This window comes from Protomyctophum parallelum, assembly GCF_964188405.1.
Source record: "Protomyctophum parallelum genome assembly, chromosome: 4".
Classification (NCBI taxonomy): domain Eukaryota; kingdom Metazoa; phylum Chordata; class Actinopteri; order Myctophiformes; family Myctophidae; genus Protomyctophum; species Protomyctophum parallelum.
Window position 1 is genome coordinate 51,380,285 of NC_139700.1, and position 23,275 is coordinate 51,403,559.

General features: G+C 43.9%; 1 protein-coding gene across 3 annotated transcripts in view; it reads left to right on the forward strand.

Moving 5' to 3' along the window:
- The window catches only part of LOC310857566 (solute carrier family 66 member 2), a 200,028-nt gene that overhangs the window by 86,619 nt on the left and 90,134 nt on the right, over positions 1-23,275 (forward strand). For all 3 annotated transcript variants that reach the window (XR_014569148.1, XR_014569149.1, XM_083763283.1), the window contains exon 4: positions 3,889-4,105. Coding sequence is in view for 1 of the 3 variants with exons in the window: in XM_083763283.1 (XP_083619409.1) it covers positions 3,889-4,105 (217 nt within the window). In the remaining 2 variants the exon portion in view is untranslated. The remainder of the gene's footprint in view (positions 1-3,888; positions 4,106-23,275) is intronic.

The window sequence follows — 23,275 nt, forward strand, 5'->3', positions numbered from 1 at the left end:
TAATGATATTCGTTTCAACTGTCAGCTGGTGTCCCACATGGAGATCTGTGTATGTGCCTGTGTGTGTGTGTGTGTGTGTGTGTGTGTGCGTGTGTGTGTGTGTGTGTGTGTGCGTGTGCGTGTGTGAGACTGCAAACTGAAAAGTGTACTTTAGCAATCAATTCGGCCCACTGGCAGAGCCTGATTGGTTGAGCCTCAATTGGCTGGAAGGCAGAGGCTGGAAATTGCACAGGTGAAAGGAGTTGGCCTCATTAGGCCCACTGACTGGCAGAGCCCATGACCATGCAGAGCCTTTTGTGGTGGTTCTGGAGAACCGTGGGTCCGACCGACTCGATACCTGGCACTGCACTCCCTGTGGGGGTGTGGAACGCGTGTGTCGAATGTGAAGTCGGTGGGTCAAACGGTTCTCGAGTTACGTGCATTACAGCCGTACACACGTACGCACGCACTTATGCAGAGACAAAAGGCTAGAGATGTATCATTTCTATGGTTGGGTGCAGCTTCCAGTGGCCAACACAGTGAATCAGAGTGCGTTCCATACATAGGCCCATAAATATATTATACACAGGCAGGCACATTCAACCTGGCGTCCTTATTTTCAACATGTCAGTGTATTTTTGTAATTTAAATGTAAATTAAGTTAAAAAAAAGAGAAAAGAGCTTGTAATGAATGTACAGCTTGTACAACCCTGCTTAATGTTTAACTCATTTAGACCTGAGGACGATTCTCCAAATGCCTTCTAAATCAGTTTTCTGGAAAAAAAATATATATAATTAGCCGCCGACCCCCATCTTAAAATATGTTGTTCCAGGGCCCAGAATCAAAGATTTGAGTTTAAAACGTTCACTCTGAAAGAATATATATTCAAAGATTTGCGCCACATTGTCACGATTTCTTGTGTAGATCTGCTATTTTTCAACAGCTAAAAGCATAAAACACAATGCTTAAAACATGCAACAAAAGGGGGTTCCCGGCCAAAATGCGTTAAGCAGGGGGTTGTATCAGGTGATATGGTGGTGGGCCTTGGGGGGGGGGGGGTTGTATCAGGTGAGGTGATGGTGGTGGGCCTTGGGGGGGGTTGTATCAGGTGATGTTGGTGGGCCTGGGGGGGGTCTGCCTGCCGTCATGGCTGTACTGAAGTCATGTAAATGTAAATCACCTTGGCTTCCTCCATGCGTTCCCCTTTGTGTCCTGGTCACTAATGCGTACATGCTCTGTTATTGATCTAACAGTGCTGTGCTTTGCACCAATTCAATGCATTTTATAATGAAACGCTCTCTGTGTGTCTCTCTTTGTCGCTCTTTGTGTCCGTCTCTGTGTCTCTCTCTCTCTCTCCCATCCCTGCCATCTATCACCGCACGCACGCACGCACACGCGCACACACGCACGCACAAACACACAGAGGCTAACCGTCTGTGTACAGGTATGTGTGTGTGTATGTATGCATGTCATGTGTATGTGCGTGTGAGTTTGTGTATAGTGTCCCAGAACCACGTTGGAGCCAAGTGTCAAGTGTAAAAGTGATGCCTTTTGACATCTGTGATTTATTTATTTGACCTGACTATAACTCATGTCACCATCTTGACTATAACTCATGTCACCATCTTGACTATAAGTATAACTCATGTCACCATCTTGACTATAACCAGGGCTTAAAGTTCTCCGTCCTGGCGACTGTTTCCAGTCCTGAGGATCTCATAGGGGTCATTTAATGAGCTCAGTGCAGATTTGCAAAAACACATTTTCAGTCTTGGGATTGTTTTTGGCTTTAAGCCCTGACTATAACTCATGTCACCATCCCAGTATGGCCTCGGAAACCCAGACGTTTTTATTTCACCTGCAGAGTCCACTTCAATTCGGCATAGAGTAGTAGAGCAAGCGTCGATCGCTCTCTGCAGATTTCTGATCGTCTGCACCTTTGTTAAATTGACGCACACATGCACACGGTGGCGGCGGTGGCTCAGGGGTAGAGTGCCTGGATGGTAACCGTAAGGTTGCCAGTTCGAACCCGGGCTCCCCCAGAGTTACTGACGAAGTGTCCTTGAGCAAGACACTGAACCCCTAATTGCTCCTGATGTGCTAGTTGGTGCCTTGCATGGTCTCCGCTGCCATCGTTGTATGAATGTGTGTGTGAATGGGTGAATGTAATGCACAATCTCTGTAAAGCGCCTTGGATAAAGGCGCTATATAAATGCACCATTTACCATTTACCACCCATACACACACACACACACACACACACACTAGGGCATTAACGACTTGAGATTTTTCCCAGTCGACTTGTCAGACAGTAAAGTTGAAGTCGTATCGATTTATCGTTTCTGGCGGCGGGGGGGGGACGCGCGGGGGGGATTTAACAGGGGCGGGTGGAGCTGCCGCGCGCTCAAATACGGAGCATGTCAAACAAAGCACTGCGCATTCAGTGGCCTCTCCAATATGACACAGTCACAGTGCATGTATCATCTATATCAGAGGTTCCCAAACACCGGTGCCGGTCCGCGGGACACGTGGCACTGGTACGCAAGAGGGGAATTCTAAGTTTTGCGTCGTTTAAAAATGTCCAATCTTTGTATCTTAAGCAGCAGCAGCTGTAGGCTATTTTGTGACGATCGCGTTAATGAAACCAAACGCTACACGCGGTTCCGGTACAGGATTATTATTTCATGTGAATCATGTCAAAATGAAAAGATGATGTTATCCAGGTAAAGTAGTGGTATTGGCACACAGCGCAGCAGCAGCACCGAGAACACAATAAGAGATATAACATTATTATTCTCCTCCTCCTCCTCCTCCTCCTCCACAACTCGATAACGTTCTCATGTTAGTTTGTTACTCATTTTCTGATTTTCCGGAGACGGAGAGGTTCATGTGCCCTGCGTGTAAAGCTTAGCCAGAAACAGACAGTCATTGCGTCAGCATGAATGTAGCCTCGGGAACACAGACGTTATATTTCCAGCACGGAGGTGATGAGGGGGATATCGTTTGGGGGTAACGTTTGCGTGCTTCTATCTGTTACTTCTCTGACACAGCGCAGTTCAAACAGACTTCAGCCAGTCTCAATAGTGGGACACCGCGCGCTGAGAGCCACATAGCCTACACAGCTGCATTTGGTTTTTAATTAAGGGCGCGTTCTGAATGCAATGAAAAAAGGAAAAAAAAAAAAAAAAAAGCTCAACTTTCGACTCGCGCTGCTGCGAGTCGACTCGTGATAATTTATCGATAAATCGATAAATCGATTTTTTGATGAATGCCCTAACACACACACACACACACACACACACTCCTCTCTCTCTCTGTCGCTCCAATGAATTAGTCTCACGTCGCGCAGCTGTGTCTAGATTCTCCCAGCGGATTCTGCCGGGATCTGCCTATGCCATAGAAAGCATAGGTGGACCCCCCCAGGCTATACCATCCCAGTGTCCTTGTGGTCAGAGTGTTCACCCTGAGATTGGGCTTTGATCACTATAGGTCGGATAATACCAAAAACTTAAAAAACGTGACCGATTGCATCCCTCCTTGGCACTCAGTCATCATGAAGAGTTGAATGAACTGAACGTACTGTATTTCTGATTGATGAACGTTATTGTGAACACGTTAATTTCTGCCATGTCTCTCTCTCTCTCTCTCTCTCTCTCTCTCACAGTATAACTATGTTCAAGAGTGTGCCAGATTTCCCTAGGGCCTTCCAGGGCGAAAACCCGGCTAAACCACACCCTACAGGCTTTAATCCATTCTGCGCGGGAACCCCTTTTGGTGTTAGCATTATGTTATGCTTTAGCAGATATAATAGCAGATCTACGAGCTTGTAGTTCTGCTATTTTTGAAAAAAATCAATAATCAGTAATCAGTAATAATAATCTCCATGGTTCCTTGTCGTCCCTCCACAGAACTGGACCCTCGGTACTTCTGGAAGTGGACGGCCTTCGAGGACTACGTTCTGTTCTGCCTGGGCTTCACGGTGGCCGCGGCACTGCTCACCATGCTGCTGCTGGACTCGGCGCTGTTCGTGGAGGCGCTGGGCTCTACGGCCGTGCTGTTTGAGGCCATGCTGGGCCTGCCGCAGCTTCTGCAGAACCTACAGAACCGCTCCACCAGAGGCATGAGGTACGGCACCCACCAGAACCTTAGATAGTAGACAGAGTTATGGTACCGACCAGAACCTTAGATATATAGACAGTTACGCAAACTGCGTTGACTTCACATGGGGCTTCAGTCCAATGGAGGCTCTCCTACATAGACTTCTATTGGTCACTTCATGGGGCTTCAGTCCAATGGAGGCTCTCCTACATAGACTTCTATTGGTCACTTCATGGGGCTTTCAGTCCAATGGAGGCTCTCCTACATAGACTTCTATTGTCTTCAGTCCAATGGAGGCTCTCCTACATAGACTTCTATTGGTCACTTCATGGGGCTTCAGTCCAATGGAGGCTCTCCTACATAGACTCCTATTGGTCACTTCATGGGGCTTCAGTCCAATGGAGGCTCTCCTACATAGACTTCTATTGGTCACTTCATGGGGCTTCAGTCCAATGGAGGCTCTCCTACATAGACTCCTATTGGTCACTTCATGGGGCTTCAGTCCAATGGAGGCTCTCCTACATAGACTTATATTGGTCACTTCATGGGGCTTCAGTCCCAATGGAGGCTCTCCTACATAGACTACTATTGGTCACTTCATGGGGCTTCAGTCCAATGGAGGCTCTCCTACATAGACTTCCATTGAGAGTGGGGTCAAACCAACTGGGACAAGCCCTGGACCGAAAGTATAGGCAGGAATTGTATTAAGAGTGTCTGCTGAATGTGTCTGCCTATAACTTGTAGATTGTAGTCTGTCAGTGCTCAGCTCAGTATTCATATTATATATAACTTGTAGATTGTAGTCTGTCAGTGCTCAGCTCAGTATTCATATTGTATAGCCTCGGAAACACAGACGTTTTTATTTCCAGGGAGCGTAGCGCAAAGGTCGCTCACTGTCTGCTGATTTCTGATCGTCTGCACCTTTGTTAAATTGACACACACCCGTACACATGTACACACACACACACACACACACACACACACACACACACACACACACACACACACACACACACACACACACACACACACACACACACACACACACACACACACACACACATAGGATGAACCAGACCCAGAGACACTCACAGACTAAGTTATTTGCGGCCAAACGCGATGTGATTGGGTGGGAGAAGGATGCTGTTGTCATAATGATGTCACATGATCGCCGTGAGGGTGAATCCATTACGGCGTGAATCGTGACATTGATTGTGTTCATAAAAGAGATGAATTATGACGCTATGTGCTTAAACCGCGCTGGTGGCGCATAATTTAGGTCATAAAAGTGTGTGTGTGTGTGTGTGTGTGTGTGTGTGTGTGTGTGTGTGTGTGTGTGTGTGTGTGTGTGTGTGTGTGTGTGTGTGTGTGTGTGCACACGTGTGTGTGTGTGTGCCTGGGATGCCACCGTAGAGAAGCTGATAGCACATTATTATATAATTATTGTTCATTCTGTCTCTCTCTCTCTCTCTCTCTCTCTCTCTCTCTCTCTCTCTCTGGGATCTACGAGGCTTTAAACAAGGAGGAGAATTACTGCCTGACACCTTTGGAACTGTCTGGCATTTCCGCTGCATCAGGCTGGCCAGACTCAGGCTGCAGAGTGGGGAGGGAGCAGGGGGGCTGTATAACTTAAAATAATAGCTTCTTTTTTGTGGCTTTCGCCTTCATTTTTATATTTTTTTTATGGAGGGACAGACAGTATAGGCTGACGCCGCTGACAGGGAATGGGGAGAGAGATGATTGGGGGGGGGGAGGGGTGACATGCAGTAAAGGCCGTCGGGATCGGGAGTCGAACCCATGGCACACTGCCTGCCAGACTGGATTACCTGCAGCCAAGGTGCCTGGACCGCTGAGCCCATTTTCAGATCGCGGTCCACAACCAAATGGTCTGTCCTTGACATGAGAAGGTTCAGAGGCGTGCACAGACAGACATTTAGAGGGGCAGGCGGTGCTCAAGTGGAAAAAAAGGGCACCTTGTGCAGCGCGTGGAACCGGCCCGGTTGCCTTAATAGTGTGAGATGTATAGATGTTGGGGCATAAATAATGCTCTATAGCACCCCCTAGTGTCTATCTGTGCACGCCACTGAGAAGGTTGAAGAACCTCCGCCTAGCGGACGATGTTCACGCTGTGGCTCTGCTGTTTCCCCCCCCGTGGAGGTCATGTAAAGGTCAGCGTGGTGTTTAAATGATGGCTGGCTCTGGTAGAGTGGCTCAGGGTCCTCCTACTAATTATGATCATTATTGCCTCATTATACCGCTCCTGTTCCCTGAGGTGGGACCATAAAAAACAAGACCCGTGCGTGCATGTGTGCATGTGTGCGTACTTGCGTGTGTGCGTGCGTGGACAAGTACTCTACCCTGTAGTACTTGACTCAAAGTGTAATAGATACTCCTGCTCAAATATTACTCAATAACAACGTGAACGGTGCTCCGTCAAACCTGTATACTTGAGTTAAAGTACTGGAGTTCTTGCTTTAAAAAATACTCAAGTATCCAAAGATTTAGCAGAAATGTCCCGAAATATATCAATAATACTAGTGGAAATAGCACGTCTACAAGGTCACAGAGCATCGCATCAAAGGTAATTACAGTATGTCTTTGGGGTGAAAGTCATAAGTATCCAGAAAGTGAAATATTCAACTAAAATACAGATACTCAAAATAATGTATAGGCCTACATTATTAGGGGTGGGCAACTTTGATGATGGAGAGGGCCACTATAGTTCCACACTCACTCCAGAGGGGCCACAGTGCATATTACTGTCATAGCAAAAAATAGCCGATCTCAAAACTATCAGGTAGGAGGCGTGACGTGTCACGAGGCGTGACGGACCGACGGCCATATATGGTGTCGTGACGGATGGACGGATGATGGACTGACCGGTTTAGCAGGTTTTCATACTAATCTGCGACATGCAGTCGCAATGATAAAAAAAAAATCTAATAATTTCAATTTCAAAGTGGTTGAATCGTTTAATTGAATATTTTTTGCAGCAAAAGTAAAACTTCTGAGCATCCATTTCAAGAAGAGGACAAGTCAAAGTTATTTACAAAACAAGGTCAGGTTGTGATCAGGACCAGGATTACGTGTGAATATTCCTCAGAAAAGTAAACCTTTTGCTATTTCCGCCTATAATAAGACCTTATATAAAAGAGTGTTGATTCACAATAGAACCAAATGTTGGCATCCTGGCTGCTTTGAGATGTAGGGATACTACTTGTACACCGTCTATGCAAGTATGATGTAAACACAAATGGACCGGTATCAGTCAACAGGCCCGTCTAGAGTTTAAATGGACAGGTATCAGTCAACAGGCCCGTCTAGAGTTTGAATGGACAGGTATCAGTCAACAGGCCCGTCTAGAGTTTGAATGGACAGGTATCAGTCAACAGGCCCGTCTAGAGTTTGAATGGACAGGTATCAGTCAACAGGCCCGTCTAGAGTTTGAATAGACAGGTATCAGTCAACAGGCCTGTCTAGAGTTTAAATGGACAGGTATCAGTCAACAGGCCCGTCTAGAGTTTAAATGGACCGGTATCAGTCAAAAGGGAGACATCGAAGAGGAAGGACAGGTGGGGAAGGATCGATATGTGGAATGTCAGAACCGGTCCATATATGCAGATCCAGGTGATGATCCAGTCTTCTCCATGTATGGCTATCCAGGGTTAGGGTCAGTGTTCTGGTCTCCATATATGTGACCAGTGCCAGTATTTTCAACCACAAGTCGGCACTAATGAAACTTCACAATAGATCAAAATACAATTATTATTATTTTTTGGTGGTTTTCATATATAGCCCTAGTTTCTATCGTGATCAATTTACCATATTAGGGATGTCAGCACGCATCGACATCCTTGATTGGGTCAAACCAAACCATCGGATCCACGGATTGGCCAAACCGTGCGTGACATTTGTGCAGATTCTGAAACAATATAAGTGAAGACAGAGAACTTTCCATGCTTTTACACAGCAGGACTAACCAATAGGATACCATCTGTCAATAAGACTTATTCTATACTGAGTAATGTTACGCTGGGCGGAGCGTCTGAGAGGACCAGAAACAGCCAAACAAAGAGCGGTGACAGTGAGACACTGTGTGTACTCCTTCGGACGAGACCCCCGCGTCGACGAGAAGAAGATTGATGTGAACGTCTTCAACACAAAGTCTTTGATCTGGAGGAAGTTGACCCCAGCAGTGACACCTGGAAGAAAACGTCACCTTGAGGAGGTTCCCTCAAGGCGCCACGGCCACACAGCTGTTCTGATTGAAGACACCGTCTACCTCTGGGGAGGTTATCCTTATGACAATGTTCTTTATGCATTTGATGTCGACGCCCACAGATGGTTCAAACCACAGGTTTCTGGGACCCTTCCAGAGGGGAGGTACGACCACTCAGCCTGTGTTTTGGGGAAGGCCATGTATAGTCATGGAGGATTAACCCAGACTAGATACACTAATGACATGTACAAGTTGGACACCAGCACAATGGTCTGGACTTTGATTAACACCAGAGGAACTTCACCTCCTGCTTCATTACGTCACTCTGCTACCATCATCGGCACAAAGATGTTTGTATTTGGAGGCTGTTGGAGTAAGTACTATCAGTGCTACAACACCATCACAGTGTTTGACACAGAGACCAACCACTGGCTGGACACACCTTCTTCTACACAGCTTTGTCCAGAAGAACGAGAGGATCATTCAGCCTTTACCTACAACGGAGAGCTGTACATATGTGGTGGTCGCCGCGGTAACAAGTACTTCAATGATCTGTGGAAATTCAGTACAGAGACCTTCTCCTGGAAGAAGGTTGAGCCCAAGGGGAACCGCCCACATAGGTTGAATAGGATGTGCTGTTGCATGGTGGGAGATCGCGTCATCCTCTTTGGAGGATACACACCATGTGACCTGTATGTCTTAGACTTCAGTCCGAGCCTCAAGACATTATGTAAGCTAGCGGTTATTCAGTACGGTCTGGAGCAGTCTGGACTCCCACACAACATCAAATGGGAACTGGCAGCAGAATTTCATGGAAAGCGACAGCACAGAACTGCCAGAACTGCAAAAAAGAAGTGGTATAGAAGAAGATAATAAATCAGTAAAAAAAACAATAGTGGCCTTTTCCTTTCGGGCGTGGCCCCCTAACAACACTGACATGTGGGACCAATAAAAAGGAGGAAAATAAAAACAGCAAGCCAATCAAAAGACAGTTTCGCTGAGCCGTCCAACGGTTGGCCGAGCTGTTCACAGACAGACAGACAGACGGAGGGACAGACAGGAGCCAAAACGTTATCTGTCGACTACGATTTTTTTTTTTAAACCTATTTCGGTTGGAGAAAGGGCCTTTCTGTCCGGAGTTTGCATGTTCTCCCCTGGGTTTTTTGTGAGGTACCCTCACAAAATAGGGTTGTGAGGTACCCTCACAAAAAACATGCAGTAATCCTGGTCACTAAACTCCTCCTGGCCAGCCGGGGCGCCTGATGGAGGGGAAAGGAACTGGTTGGAATAACGTGTTCCTTCCACGCGCTACGTCCAACCAGGACCACAGATAGACGGAGGGACAGACAGGAGCCAAAACGTTATCTGTCGACTACGATTTCTTTTACCAGCTGCAAGCTGGTCAATATTAGCTTGTGAAATTCCCGACAGGAGATCATTTTCTGCTGAGCCTGCTCTGTCACCAGTTGGCAACACTGGTTGCCAAGCCTGCATATCTCCAGCCTAACGTGGATTCATTCACAGTTGCTCGCCTGGTTTGGTTTTTGGAGGCTGCTTAGCTTATTTCTGTCACGACAGTTGCCACCACTGGCAACAACCCATAACATCCCATCGTCTGCACGGCATGGCTAGTCGAGCAGTTCTGATTGGCTGCCTCGTCTCCAGCCATGTTGCCTCAGAATTCTTTAGGGTCACTAATTTGAGCAGCGGAGCGCAGCTAAAAAGTGGCATAACGTCAGCAGCAGACCCACAGATAATAATAATGCAGTTGGTAATTCATTGATTTAATCAATGTGGGCTTGTTTAATTTTTTTTTTTTTTTTGGGCCGACTTGGACCTATAGTTTTAGACCACGACGGAGGGCTGCCGTCTCCAGAGAACTTGAGCCACGGGAGAGACCACAGAGTGTGGAACGTTGCGATGTTTGTTTGATTGATTGATTGATTGATTGATTGAATACTTTATTGAAAAATATATTTTCAAAAGGATAAAGTCACAAGAAAGCCGTTAGGCTTGTTTCCATTGTGGTCCTCTTGGGGAAAGGGGAAGAGGAGCAACAGACAATAACAGACAATACAGACAACAAAGGGGAAGGGGAGCAACAGACAATAACAGACAATACAGACAAAAACAGGAGGCAAAAAACAAACATAAAACAAAAACACAAAAACAGGACAAAATTCATAAAAACTGACCAATAAAACTGGATTTATTTTCTTTTTTTCCCCATTTGTGCCATTTATCTATTCTACACTATAAAAGTCAGTATACTAAAATAAAAATTAGGACATGTTTTCGGCCAACCATCTTTTTAATGTGGATTTAAACATTTCAAAGGAACTGATCACCATCACTAGAGACGACTCAGCCCCGTTGGAGTCAGGAACAAAGTGAACTTCTAGATCTACTAAGGGTCCATTTGGAACGCTGAGGGCCACACACACACACACACACACACACACACACACACACACACACACACACACACACACACACACACACACACACACGTGCGCACACACACGAACAAGCTGTAAACAGAGGGAGCTTATAGCTCACATGCATGCTGCCACCCGACGCAGTGAATAATCCCATCACGCAACACGCATAAGGTCGTAATTAGCAGTTGTTGAGGACCAGCATGGAGAATACAAAGCATAGTAATTATACTGCATGGAATGAAGATGTGATTCTATATTTCTTTGGTTGCGTTTGGGAGGAATGAGGAATGAGGTTCGACACTCGACACGTATAAGAATGGATATTGAATCATGCAGGCCTGTTGCTGTATATATAGAAACTAACTCCTGTGATGAGTGATGACAGAGTGGTGTGCAGAAGGTGACACACAGGCTCAGTTAATGACTAGAGAATACAGTATAATGACTAGAGAATACAGTATAATGACTAGAGAATACAGTATAATGACTAGAGAATACAGTATAATGACTAGAGTAATGACTAGAGAATACAGTATAATGACTAGAGAATACAGTATAATGACTAGAGAATACAGTATAATGACTAGATAATACAGTATAATGACTAGAGAATACAGTATAATGACTAGAGAATACAGTATAATGACTAGAGAATACAGTATAATGACTAGAGAATACAGTATAATGACTAGAGAATACAGTATAATGACTAGAGAATACAGTATAATGACTAGAGAATACAGTATAATGACTAGAGAATACAGTATAATGACTAGAGAATACAGTATAATGACTAGAGAATACAGGATAATGACTAGAGAATACAGTATAATGACTAGAGAATACAGTATAATGACTAGAGAATACAGTATAATGACTAGAGAATACAGTATAATGACTAGAGAATACAGTATAATGACTAGAGAATACAGTATAATGACTAGAGAATACAGTATAATGACTAGAGAATACAGTATAATGACTAGAGAATACGGTATAATGACTAGAGAATACAGTATAATGACTAGAGAATACAGTATAATGACTAGAGAATACAGTATAATGACTAGAGAATACAGTATAATGACTAGAGAATACAGTATAATGACTAGAGAATACGGTATAATGACTAGAGAATACGGTATAATGACTAGAGAATACAGTATAATGACTAGAGAATACAGTATAATGACTAGAGAATACAGTATAATGACTAGAGAATACAGTATAATGACTAGAGAATACAGTATAATGACTAGAGAATACAGTATAATGACTAGAGAATACAGTATAATGACTAGAGAATACAGTATAATGACTAGAGAATACAGTATAATGACTAGAGAATACAGTATAATGACTAGAGAATACAATATAATGACTAGAGAATACAGTATAATGACTAGAGAATACAGTATAATGACTAGAGAATACAGTATAATGACTAGAGAATACAGTATAATGACTAGAGAATACAGTATAATGACTAGAGAATACAGTATAATGACTAGAGAATACAGTATAATGACTAGAGAATACAGTATAATGACTAGAGAATACAGTATAATGACTAGAGAATACAGTATAATGACTAGAGAATACAATATAATGACTAGAGAATACAGTATAATGACTAGAGAATACAGTATAATGACTAGAGAATACAGTATAATGACTAGAGAATATAGTATAATGACTAGAGAATACAGTATAATGACTAGAGAATACAGTATAATGACTAGAGAATACAGTATAATGACTAGAGAATACAGTATAATGACTAGAGAATACAGTATAATGACTAGAGAATACAGTATAATGACTAGAGAATACAGTATAATGACTAGAGAATACAATATAATGACTAGAGAATACAGTATAATGACTAGAGAATACAGTATAATGACTAGAGAATACAGTATAATGACTAGAGAATACAGTATAATGACTAGAGAATACAGTATAATGACTAGAGAATACAGTATAATGACTAGAGAATACAGTATAATGACTAGAGAATACAGTATAATGACTAGAGAATACAGTATAATGACTAGAGAATACAGTATAATGACTAGAGAATACAGTATAATGACTAGAGAATACAGTATAATGACTAGAGAATACAGTATAATGACTAGAGAATACAATATAATGACTAGAGAATACAGTATAATGACTAGAGAATACAGTATAATGACTAGAGAATACAGTATAATGACTAGAGAATACAGTATAATGACTAGAGAATACAGTATAATGACTAGAGAATACAGTATAATGACTAGAGAATACAGTATAATGACTAGAGAATACAATATAATGACTAGAGAATACAGTATAATGACTAGAGAATACAGTATAATGACTAGAGAATACAGTATAATGACTAGAGAATACAGTATAATGACTAGAGAATACAGTATAATGACTAGAGGATACAGTATAATGACTAGAGAATACAGTATAAACAGCACCTCTCTCAGAGACACTATATATGCACTCCCTCCTTCCTGTATTCGCAATTCCGCACGGCATCTCTGGTTTTATCGCCTTAAGCCATTCTGGGCGGGAACCCCTTTTGGTTTTAGCATCGTGTTATGCTTCAGCTATTGAAAAATAGCAGATCTACAAGCTCTTGAGCTGGGTCCTGAGGTGGGACCATAAAAACAAGACCCGTGCGTGCGTGCGTGGGCAAGTACTCTACCCTGTAGTACTTGACTCAAAGTGTAGAATATAAATACTCCTGATCAAATATTACTCAATAACAACGTGAACGTTGCTCCGTCAAACCTGTACTTGAGTTAAAGTACTGGAGTAATTGCTCCAGTGCGTGCGTGCATGCGTGCGTGCGTGCGTGCATGCATTTTTGCTTGCGTGCATGCTTCCGTGCTTCCGTGCGTGCGTGCATGCGTGAGTGCGTGCGCAGCTATATTGGACATCAGGTCAAACTGGAACAATACAATACAAATACAAGGCTTTACTCAATAAGGGACTGATTGTTATTCATCAAAGGTTGGTATGGTGCAAAAAAGGGGGGGGTCATTAAACTATTTTTTGAGCCTGAGGGGGGGATATGTTTATTTTTATTTTGGCTTGGGGGAGGTTGTACAACTTTATTTTGTTTAATTTTGTATTTAAAAAATGTTTTGATTATTTTGTTTTTCATAGTGTTTCACTTTCACTCATATCTATCTATATAAAGTTTACCCTGTGTGGCGAGTGTACTTGGTATCTTCCATGTGTGCGCAACTGCGCATACAAATAGAACAGATCTACAAGCTAACAACGTGTTGCTTGGTGACACGTTGTCAGCTTGTAGATCTGTTCTACCACCAAAGGTCCCTCCCCCGGTCCGCTGATGTAGTTTGCCCCGTCTGACTTGTAGCAAGTAACTTCAAAACAGCGCGGGACAGATTGATTCTGCGTTCATAACATTTCCAGTAGAAAAAGTGAAAAATGTTTCAAGCTATGAACCGCAATGTTTGAATTGTGGGCCAGCAGCAAGAGCCAAGAGCTAGTGTTGTCGGTCAGAGAGGAGGAAGGAGAGGAGCAGCAGGTTGACAGCACCGCTGTTGAGGTTGCGGTGGTGTGAGGTGTCTCGGTGAAACCCAGCTCTGGAAATATCCTCTTTAGTGAAACTGTGGGTGCTACCCCCATCTAATAGGCACCTGGCTACTTGGCTTTGCGTTGGTGCATCTATCCTTAATGGTAGCTGTCTGCAGTAATACTATTGTCAGAGTTGCTTGCTACACTACTAACTGCATCTGTAACACTGTGGTCAGCCTGTCTGTCGTTGCCGTGGTCGGCGCGTCTATCATGCGCTGTATATTGACTGGCTGTTTGATTGCAAACTTTTTTGTGGTGTCTGCTCTTCAGAGTGAATGCCCTGCGTTCTACAATTACGCGCGACATGCAGCCTGCCTAGCATTTTAATGGCATTGTCATAATTCTGGTCTGATAAAGCCAATCCCGCAACTACATAGCCGCTCTGCAACTTAAGAATACTCACTTTAAATATGTGAATTTATCAGACTTACTGAGACTCGTGTTTTTGTCTATTGCTGTCTCAAATTGACTCCAAAAGCTTTGCCATTGACTCACATCTCCAGTGAACTTCTCCATGGTCAGTTTAGGCAGTTTGACGGTAGATCTATAAGCATGCAGCTGTCATGTGCATCTTTGCGCACTCGCATTGCAATGGTGGATTGTTGGTGTGTGCGTCACAGTAGCCTACTTGTGTTTTGTCCGCGGTGCCATGTACTTTTGTCTGTGTATGTGGTTGTAATAGATTAAAGAAAGAGTTACACTATTCGGTGGTGCCTGGCTGGCTAAATGAGCCGAGCAGGCAGTTGAACGTTGGTGTTGCGCAAATTGTGCTTTTCTCTGTGGAGTATGACGCTGTAGTATTATGGTATGCGACTGCGTGACATATTTATTTAGCATTCATTCATTTTCATCATCCTGGGCTTGGGCACAGAGGCGAGGGGTGCCCACTGCCTTGGCAGCTTGGCTATAGAATGACTTTACGCACGAGGCTCACCTCAAAAATTGCTGCCAATCTAAGCTCACAAATTTGTGTCGCGTCATCAGCGTGTTGTTGTGAGCTTGTAGGTGCTGTATTAAAATCTTTAGTTGGAAGAATGCAATGGCATAGGCTATCATCAGTGTTGAGTGTTGACCATAATGTAATGACGGATATGGAACCAAATGAACCCCAGACGGCCGCCGCCTAATAAACGATCAGCGCTTACTTTATTCTGCTATACTGTTGGTGTGAATATAAAATAAATATAGTCTATGGTGTTTGGATGGGGGGGGGGGGGGGGGGGGGGGGGGTCATATATATTCTTACAGTCCCTGAGGGGGGGTCCCAAAAAAATATTTGGAGGCTGGGGGGGGGATGAGGAAAAATAAAAAAATGAAATCACATCTGCACCACCCCCCCCTGGTGGATAAATAACGATCAGTCCCTAAGGAGATGAGATTAATTAGAGAGCATTCATTAGTTTAATTAGTTAGCATTCATTAGTTTGATTAGAGAGCATTAATTAGTTTAATTAGTTAGCATTCATTAGTTTAATTAGTTAGCATTCATTAGTTTAATTAGTTAGCATTCATTAGTTTAATTAGTTAGCATTCATTAGTTTAATTAGTTAGCATTCGTTAGTTTCCCAAACAGTGGGTCAGGTCCCATTCTTATGGGTCTCGTGTAAATATTTAGATTTTGTTTCGTTTCGTATACGTAACAAATAATAATGATAATATTTCAAAAGATTTAAACAAAAATAAATCACAACTTTTCTTCAATTAAAAACAATTTCAACATGTTAAGTATTTCATAACCTCGCCCTAAGGCCTGGGCGACGGCAGACTGCTGGGCGAGCGCTGGCGCTTTGGCATGGGGGATCAACATATACAGTATGGAATGAACTCTATACTGGCCATATATGGAGCGTGTCTTGAGGTGTGACGGAGGCGTGGCGTGTTACGAGGCGTGACGGACCGACGGCCATATATGGTGTCGTGACGCATCGACGTATGGACTGACCGGTTTAGCAGGTTTTCGTACAAATCTGCGACATGCGGTCGCAATAATAAAAAATAATCTAATATTTTCTATTTCAAAGTGGTTGAATCGTTTAATTTAATATTTTTGCAGCAAAAGTAAAACTTCTGAGCATCCATTTCAAGAAGAGGACAAGTCAAAGTTATTTACAAAACAAGGTCAGGTTGTGATCAGGACCAGGATTACATGTGAATATTCCTCAGAAAAGTAAACCTTTTGCTATTTCTGCCTATAATAAGACCTTATATAAAAGAGTGTTGATTCACAATAGAACCAAATGTTGGCATCCTGGCTGCTTTGAGATGTAGGGATACTACTTGTACACCGTCTATGCAAGTATGATGTAAACACAAATGGACCGGTATCAGTCAACAGGCCCGTCTAGAGTTTGAATGGACAGGTATCAGTCAACAGGCCCGTCTAGAGTTTGAATGGACAGGTATCAGTCAACAGGCCCGTCTAGAGTTTGAATGGACAGGTATCAGTCAACAGGCCCGTCTAGAGTTTAAATGGACAGGTATCAGTCAACAGGCCCGTCTAGAGTTTGAGTGGACAGGTATCAGTCAACAGGCCCGTCTAGAGTTTAAATGGACAGGTATCAGTCAACAGGCCCGTCTAGAGTTTGAATGGACAGGTATCAGTCAACAGGCCCGTCTAGAGTTTGAATGGACAGGTATCAGTCAACAGGCCCGTCTAGAGTTTGAATGGACAGGTATCAGTCAACAGGCCCGTCTAGAGTTTGCATGGACAGGTATCAGTCAACAGGCCCGTCTGGAGTTTAAATGGACAGGTATCAGTCAACAGGTCCGTCTAGAGTTTAAATGGACCGGTATCAGTCAACAGGCCCGTCTAGAGTTTAAATGGACAGGTATCAGTCAACAGGCCCGTCTAGAGTTTGAGTGGACAGGTATCAGTCAACAGGCTTGTCCAGAGTTTAAATGGACCGGTATCAGTCAACAGGCCCGTCTAGAGTTTAAATGGACAGGTATCAGTCAACAGGCCCGTCTAGAGTTTAAATGGACGGGTATCAGTCAACAGGCCCGTCTAGAGTTTAAATGGACCGGTATCAGTCAAAAGGGAGACATCGAAGAGGAAGGACGGGTGAGGCAGGATCAATATGTGGAATGTCAGAACCGGTCCATGTATGCACATCTAGGTGATGATCCAGTCTTCTCCATGTATGACTATCCAGGGTTAGGGTCAGTATTCTGGTCTCCATATATGGAGAAGGCCCATATATGGAGCGTGTCAGGAGGTGTGACGGACTGACCGCGTTAAGACGCGGTAGGCACAAGAATTGTCATACAATACCCAATTCCATAGCAACCACATATAGCCCTAGTTGCTATCGTGATCAATTTACCATATTAAGGAGGTCAGCATGCATCGACATCCTTGATTGGTCAAACCAAATCATCGGCTTCACGGATTGGCCAAACTGTGCGTGACGTTTGTGCATCTGAACCAATTTAAGTGAAGACAGAGAACATTCCATGCTTTTAACACAGCAGGACTCGACCAATAGGATACCATCGGTCAAAGTCATAGTGAGTAATGTTACGCTGGGCGGAGCGTCTGAGAGGATCAGAGACAGCCAATCAAAGAGCTGTGACAGTGAGACACTGTGTGTACACTTTTGGAGGACTCCTTAGGACTGACGACGAGAAGAAGATTGATGTGAACGTCTTCAACACAAAGTCTTTGATCTGGAGGAAGTTGACCCCAGCAGTGACACCTGGAAGAGAACGTCACTTTGAGGTTCCCTCAAGGCGCCAAGGCCTCACAGCTGTTCTGATTGAAGACACCGTCTACCTCTGGGGAGGTAATCCTTACGGCAATGTTCTTTATGCATTTGATGTTGACGCCCACAGATGGTTCAAACCACAGGTTTCTGGGACCGTTCCAGAGGGGAGGTACTACCACTCAGCCTGTGTTTTGGGGAAGGGCATGATTATCTATGGAGGATATAAGCAACAATATATGGAGACTAATGACATCTACAAGTTGGACACCACCACAATGGTCTGGACTTTGATTAACACCAGAGGAACTCGGCCTCATGCTACACACAGTCACTCTGCTACCATCCTCGGGACAAAGATGTTTGTATTTGGAGGCTGTAGTGGGGAAAGTCACTACTACTATCAGCCCTACAACACCATCAGAGTGTTTGACACAGAGACCAACCACTGGCTGCAGGACACACCTTCTCCACAGCTTCTTCCAGAAGAACGAGAGGATCATTCAGCCTTTACCCACAATGGAGAGCTGTACATATGTGGTGGTCGCAGCCGTGACAAGTACTTAAATGATCTGTGGAAATTCAGTCCAGAGACGTTCTCCTGGAAGAAGGTTGAGTCCAAGGGGAAAGGCCCATATCCGATGTGTAATATGTGCTGTTGCATGATGGGAGATCGTGTCATCCTCTTTGGACGATACACACCATGTGACCTGTATGTCTTAGACTTCAGTCACAGACCATGTGACCTGTTTGTCTTAGACTTCAGTCCTAGCCTCAAGACATTATGTAAGCTAGCGGTTATTCAGTACCGTCTGGAGCAGTCTGAACTCCCACACAACATCAGGTGGGAACTGGCAGCCATGACTAGAAACTAGCTGCTGATCTCAAGCGAGTGGTTAACCAGGCTATACTAAGATCCCAGGAGTGCATAGAGTGGATCATAATGATTCATACAATCATATAATTGGGAGTTCTAAAGGTCAGAGGTCATGTGACGAATGACTGTGTGCCTGTTCAGTGCTTGACCGTTTCCCATGAGCCTCTAGTCTAACGTATCGGCAAATTTCATGGAAAGCGACAGCACAGAACTGCCAGAACTGCAAAAAAGAAGTGGTAGAAGAAGAAAATAAATCAGTAAAAAACAATAGTGGCCTTTTTCCCTTCAGGCGTGGCCCCCTGACAACACTGACATGTGCAGGGACCAATAAAAAGGAGGAAAATAAAACAGCGAGCCAATCAAAAGACAGTTTCGCCGGGGGCACGGTGGCACAGTTGGTAGTGCTGTCGCCTCACAGGTAGAAGGTCCTGGGTTCGATTCCCTGTCGGGACGCTGTGGACGCTGGCGGCGTGTTTCCTCCTCTGCGTCATCAGTGCCCATACCCGAAGGCGGTGTTGGCGAAAGGGCCTTTCTGTGTGGAGTTTGCATGGTCTCCCCGTGTCCCCTAGGGTAGGTACCCTCACAAAAAACATGCAGTATTCCTGGTCTCTATACTGCCTCCCCCTGGCCAGCCGGGGCGCCTGATGGAGGGGAAAGGAACTGGTTGGAATAACGTGTCCCTTCCACGCGCTTCGTCCAACCAGGGAAACTCCCCCTGTCAGGTGTAAAGGAGCAACTTGGACACTCAGGCATGAAGGAAGCATGAGTTCAAGTCCGTTGCTCTCCCCTTGTCCCCCATATATGGGGACTAGGTTGGTGGAGGGTGTGTAGAGCCTAGGATCACATTAGATGATTGACACAGGGGTGAAAAATGGGTTACAAAATCGTGGGATAAAAAAATATATATATAAAAAAAAAAATACAGTTTCGCTGAGCGCTCCAACGGTGGCCGAGCTGTTCACAGACAGACAGACAGACGGAGGGACAGACAGGAGCCAAAACGTTATCTGTCGACTACGATTTTTTTTACCAGCTGCAAGCTGGTCAATATTAGCTTGTGAAAGTCCCGACAGGAGATCGACAGGAGATCATTTTCTGCTGAGCCTGCTCTGTCACCAGTTGGCAACACTGGTTGCCAAGCCTGCATATTTCCAGCCTAACGTGGATTCATTCACAGTTGCTTGCCTGGTTTGGTTTTTGGAGGCCGCTTAGCTTATTTCTGTCACGACAGTTGCCACCACTGGCAACAACCCATAACATCCCATCGTCTGCACGGCATGGCTAGTCGAGCAGTTCTGATTGGCTGCCTCGTCTCCAGCCATGTTGCCTCAGAATTCTGTAGGGTCACTAATTTGAGCATAACAGCGGAGCGCAGCTAAAAAGTGGCATAACGTCAGCAGCAGACCCACAGATAATAATAATGCAGCTGGTAATTAGTTGATTTAATCAATTTGGGCTTGTTTTTTAAAACCCATTTCATCTGAGTGGCCCCCACAGAGGAGCACAGAGGGGGGAGGGGAAATTAGGGGTTAAGTGTCTTGCTCAGGGACACCTGATTTAAAACCCTGTACCGCAAAAGCAAACACTAGTAGTAGTATTAGGGTTCCGCAGAGAGGGGCATTTTCACCTTCTAATATACAGCCTATATACAGGAGAACCATTCTGCCAGCAGCCAGCTCGCTATAGCATAATGGTCTAATCATTAGCCTATAGCGATCCACACCTCCACATCTTTGAATCCTGCTGCTGCCACTACTTATTCCATAAAAACGTGTGACTAGTTTGTTTTCTTTCTTTCTTTTTTTTTGGCCGAATTTGACCTATAGTTTTAGACCACGACGGAGGGCTGCCGTCTCCAGAGAACTTGAGCCTCGTACGGGAGACACCACAGAGTGTGGAACGTTGTGATGTTTGATTGATTGATTGATTGATTGATTGAATACTTTATTGAAAAATATATTTTCAAAAGGATAAAGTCACAAGAAAGCCGTTAGGCTTGTTTCAATTTACAATTTACAATTTACAATTTAGGCATTTAGCAGACGCTCTTAATCCAGAGCGACTTACATTTAAGCAAGAACAAAAGCATGGGAATACATCACATAAAAGCATTTATCAATATCATGAAACATGCGTAAGCTAAGAAAGTAACAGTGGAATATCTATATAATGAAACTATACATACACTATACATATAAACTATACATATTTACTACTATGCTATACATATGTACTATGGCGTGCTATAACTATATACAATACAATTATAGTGCTGTCTACATAACATGCTATAAGTCTGTGTCAAATGCTATCTAAGCCAACAGAAATGCTATCTAAGGGGTTAGGGTAAGTGCTATCTATGGGCCATGATGGAGTCTGAAAAGGTGGGTTTTCAGGCTACGGCGGAAGATTGGGAGTGATGCTGCAGTTCTGACTGCAATGGGAAGTGCATTCCACAGTTTTGGAGCCAGAAGGGAGAAGAGTTTGGGACGTGTGGAGCGTTGGCCCGGCGTTTTTAGTGAGGGTACTTCCAGCTTCCCTGCGTTGGCTGATCTGAGTGCGCGGGAGGGTTTGTAGGGTTCAATCATACTTGTAAGATATGGGGGAGCCATACCTTTGGTTGCTTTGAATGCCAGCATCAGAGTTTTGTATTCTGTGCGGGCAGCGACCGGGAGCCAGTGGAGGGAGCGGAGCAGGGGGGAGACATGTGAGAATTTTGGCTGGTTGAAGACCAAGCGAGCTGCTGCATTTTGGATCAGCTGGAGAGGCTTAAGTGCACATGCTGGTAGGCCAGTAAGGAGGGAGTTACAATAGTCGAGTTTTGACAAGACTGTTGTCTGGATTAGGAGCTGGGCTGATTCCTGGGTGAGGAACGGTCTAATTCGTCGTATGTTATAGAGTTTCCATTGTGGTCCTCTTGGGGAAAGGGGAAGGGGAGCAACAGCCACTAACAGACAATACAGACAAAAACAGTACAATACAGACACAAACAGGAGGCAAAAAACAAACTGACCAATAAAACTTTATTTTCTTTTTTTCCCCTTATTCTTATTCTTTTTTTCCCCATTTATCTATTCTACACTATAAAAGTCAGTATACTAAAATAAAAATTAGGACATGTTTTCGGCCAACCATCTTTTTAATGTGGATTTAAACATTTCAAAGGAACTGATCACGATCACTAGAGACGACTCAGCCCTGTTGGAGTCGGGAACAAAGTGAACTTCTAGATCCACTAAGGGTCCATTTGGAACGCTGAGGGCCACACACACACACACACACACACACACACACACACACACACACACACACACTGTAACACACACACACACACACACACACACACACACACACACACACACACACACACACACACTGTCACACACACACAAACACACACACACACACACACACACACACACACACACACACACACACACACACACACACACACACACACACACACACACACACACACACACACACACGTGGGCATACACACGAACAAGCTGTAAACAGAGGGAGCTTATAGCTCACATGCATGCTGCCACCCGACACAGTGAATACTCCCATCACGCAACATGCATAAGGTCGTAATTAGCAGCTGTTGAGGACCAGCATGGAGAATACAAAGCATAGTAATTATACTGCTTGGAAGGAAGATGTGATTCTATATTTCTTTGGTTGGGTTTGGGAGGAATGAGGAATGAGGTTCGACACTCGACACGTATAAGAATGGCTATTGAATCATGCAGGCCCGTTGCTATATATATGCATAAAGAACCTAACTCCTGTGATGAGTGATGACAGAGTGGCGTGCAGAAGGTGACACACAGGCTCAGTTAATGACTAGAGGATACAGTATAATGACTAGAGAATACAGTATAATGACTAGAGAATACAGTATAATGACTAGAGAATACAGTATAATGACTAGAGAATACAGTATAATGACTAGAGAATACAGTATAATGACTAGAGAATACAGTATAATGACTAGAGAATACAGTATAATGACTAGATAATACAGTATAATGACTAGAGAATACAGTATAATGACTAGAGAATACAGTATAATGACTAGAGAATACAGTATAATGACTAGAGAATACAGTATAATGACTAGAGGATACAGTATAATGACTAGAGAATACAGTATGATGACTAGAGAATACAGTATAATGACTAGAGAATACAGTATAATGACTAGAGAATACAGTATAATGACTAGAGAATACAGTATGATGACTAGAGAATACAGTATGATGACTAGAGAATACAGTATAATGACTAGAGAATACAGTATAATGACTAGAGAATACAGTATAATGACTAGAGAATACAGTATAA